Here is a 2,159-nt window from a genome sequence, read left to right on the forward strand (position 1 = left end):
TTAGCATTGAATTTGAGTATTACTCAGAAAGGCAGTGTAGACTTCATCTTAGAAACCAGTGAGGAGGGGTAGCAGGCAATTCAGAGAGGAGATCTTATTGAGCCTTGGTGAATCCTCTGCTCTGGAAGAACACCCAGGAAAAAGGGAACACTGGCTCATTTCAGGAACAAGGTTTTGGAGACTCTCGCTCATTACTTTTTGGTTTTTGTGTGCTTCCCTCAAAATATTTTTATCTGTTTAAAGATAAGCTACAGATGGAGAATCAAACAACAGTGATGGAGTTCATCCTCTTGGGTCTTGCTGATGATGATCAACTCCAGTATGTGTTCTTTACCACCCTATTAGTCACCTACATCTTGAGTTTAACAGGTAACATTCTCATCATCACCATCACCCTGATAAACCGTCATCTTCACACTCCCATGTACTTCTTCCTCAGGAACTTCTCCATCGTAGAGATTGGCTTTACCACCACTGTCATCCCCAAAGCATTGGCCAACTTGGCTTTAGGCAAAAAAACAATTTCTTTAAGCGGTTGTCTCACTCAAAGTTTTCTCTACTTCATGCTAGGTACCACTGAGTTTCTCCTGTTAGCTATAATGTCTTTTGACAGGTATGTGGCCATCTGCAAACCTCTACACTATGTGGCCATTATGAATTCACAAGTCTGCAGCCTGCTGGCGATTACTGCCTGGATTGGTGGGACTGTCCTTACTCTTTCTCCATCAGTGGTATATATCCAGATCCCATTCTGTGGTTCAAACATCATTAATCATTTTTTCTGTGATAGCACACCAATGATTGAGCTCAAATGTGGAAATACCAAGGTCCTAGAGTGCATGATTTTAATCTCAGCAGTGTTCACCCTACTGGGTAGCCTAGCTATTACAGCTGTATCCTATATCAACATCATTGCTGCTGTGGTCAAAATCCCTGCTGTGGCTGGCAGACAGAAAGCCTTTTCCACCTGTGCCTCTCACCTCACTGTGGTGTCTATAATGTACGGCAGCTGCATCTTCATGTACCTCACCCAGACCAACAGACTGGACCTCAGCAAGGTGGTGTCCATCTTGAACACTGTGGTATCTCCTCTGCTCAATCCATTCATCTATAGCTTGAGGAACACACAGTTGCAAGAGGCCCTAAGGGAGAGCATCAAATGGAGTATAGTTATTTCTAAACACCCAGAAATTTGAGGTGCTTGTAAATGTGGACGCAATGGAGAACGTGAAAGAAAATAATTTAATAACATTTCTGTCCCTCCTTAGACATCCGTCCATTCACTGACATACCTATTCCTACACATCCATCCACCCATGCATTCATCCATTCATCAATCCATCTACAAACAGTTGTCAATATTCCTGTAGATTATTGAAACCTGTTCTTTCAGTTTTTCTCCTTCCTTTTTCTTGCCACAAGCTTTCTGGTTTTCTTTTCTTCATGTTGAATGATTTAGGATAGTGGTAGCTAGTCCACAAACCACTCTCTTGCTGGGTAGTCCAAGTCCACATGAAGAATGAAGGGAAGTACAAAGGGCTTTGTGCAAACAACATCACTGTGTCATTTAAGGAGCCACTTGTACACACAGAACAGTTCCTTCAATGGAATGAAATCAGAAAGTATGGGAAGGTATGGGACAGAGGGAAAAATAACGTCGTCAGCTATCTGTGAACAAATGCCTGAGCCTTCCATCCTCATGCGTCTCAGTGATACGTGATGTGTGATAGATCTTTCTCTGATGTATATATACTTCACTTTGAGCCTCAGCAGGTGAAGAGTGTTGGCTGCTGTGTGAGCCGGCACAGGCAGGATGCAGGAACAAACATAAAACAATGGATGAAATGCAAAGAGTAAATTTATTTTCGTTACCTCGCCAACCGGGGGATCCCCAAAGCAGTACCCTGGCAGAGGCACACAGGCGGGGACACAGGCACCACGGGGCTCGGTTCACGCTAGAAGATCACCGAACCTGCTGTTTTCGCCCGTATATCAGGGTTTCGCACAGGCACAGTTTACCACCGTGCTTTGATCTTTCCCCACAGCAGGGCAGGAATCTCAATCGTCTTCAGTACGGTGCCTCTAAGTCTATCACAGGCCTATGTTATCTAAACACAGACGTTCTACTTGTCCAACACACAAGGCTAAACAATGGTTAG

At 44.0% G+C, this 2,159-nt stretch overlaps 1 protein-coding gene across 1 annotated transcript; it reads left to right on the forward strand.

The window, feature by feature from the left end:
- Nucleotides 1-254: 254 nt before the first annotated feature.
- Nucleotides 255-1,196, forward strand: LOC142091749 (olfactory receptor 6C74-like). The gene has a single exon (XM_075171124.1). The coding sequence runs from the start codon at nt 255-257 to the stop codon at nt 1,194-1,196; it is 942 nt and encodes a 313-aa protein (XP_075027225.1).
- The last annotated feature ends 963 nt before the right edge of the window (nt 1,197-2,159 follow it).

Source organism: Calonectris borealis, chromosome 22, assembly GCF_964195595.1.
Source record: "Calonectris borealis chromosome 22, bCalBor7.hap1.2, whole genome shotgun sequence".
Lineage (NCBI taxonomy): Eukaryota > Metazoa > Chordata > Aves > Procellariiformes > Procellariidae > Calonectris > Calonectris borealis.

Coding starts and splice junctions, on each gene's coding strand:
- LOC142091749 (XM_075171124.1), top strand. CDS start 255: ATGGAGAATCAAACAACAGTGATGGAGTTCATCCTCTTGGGTCTTGCT.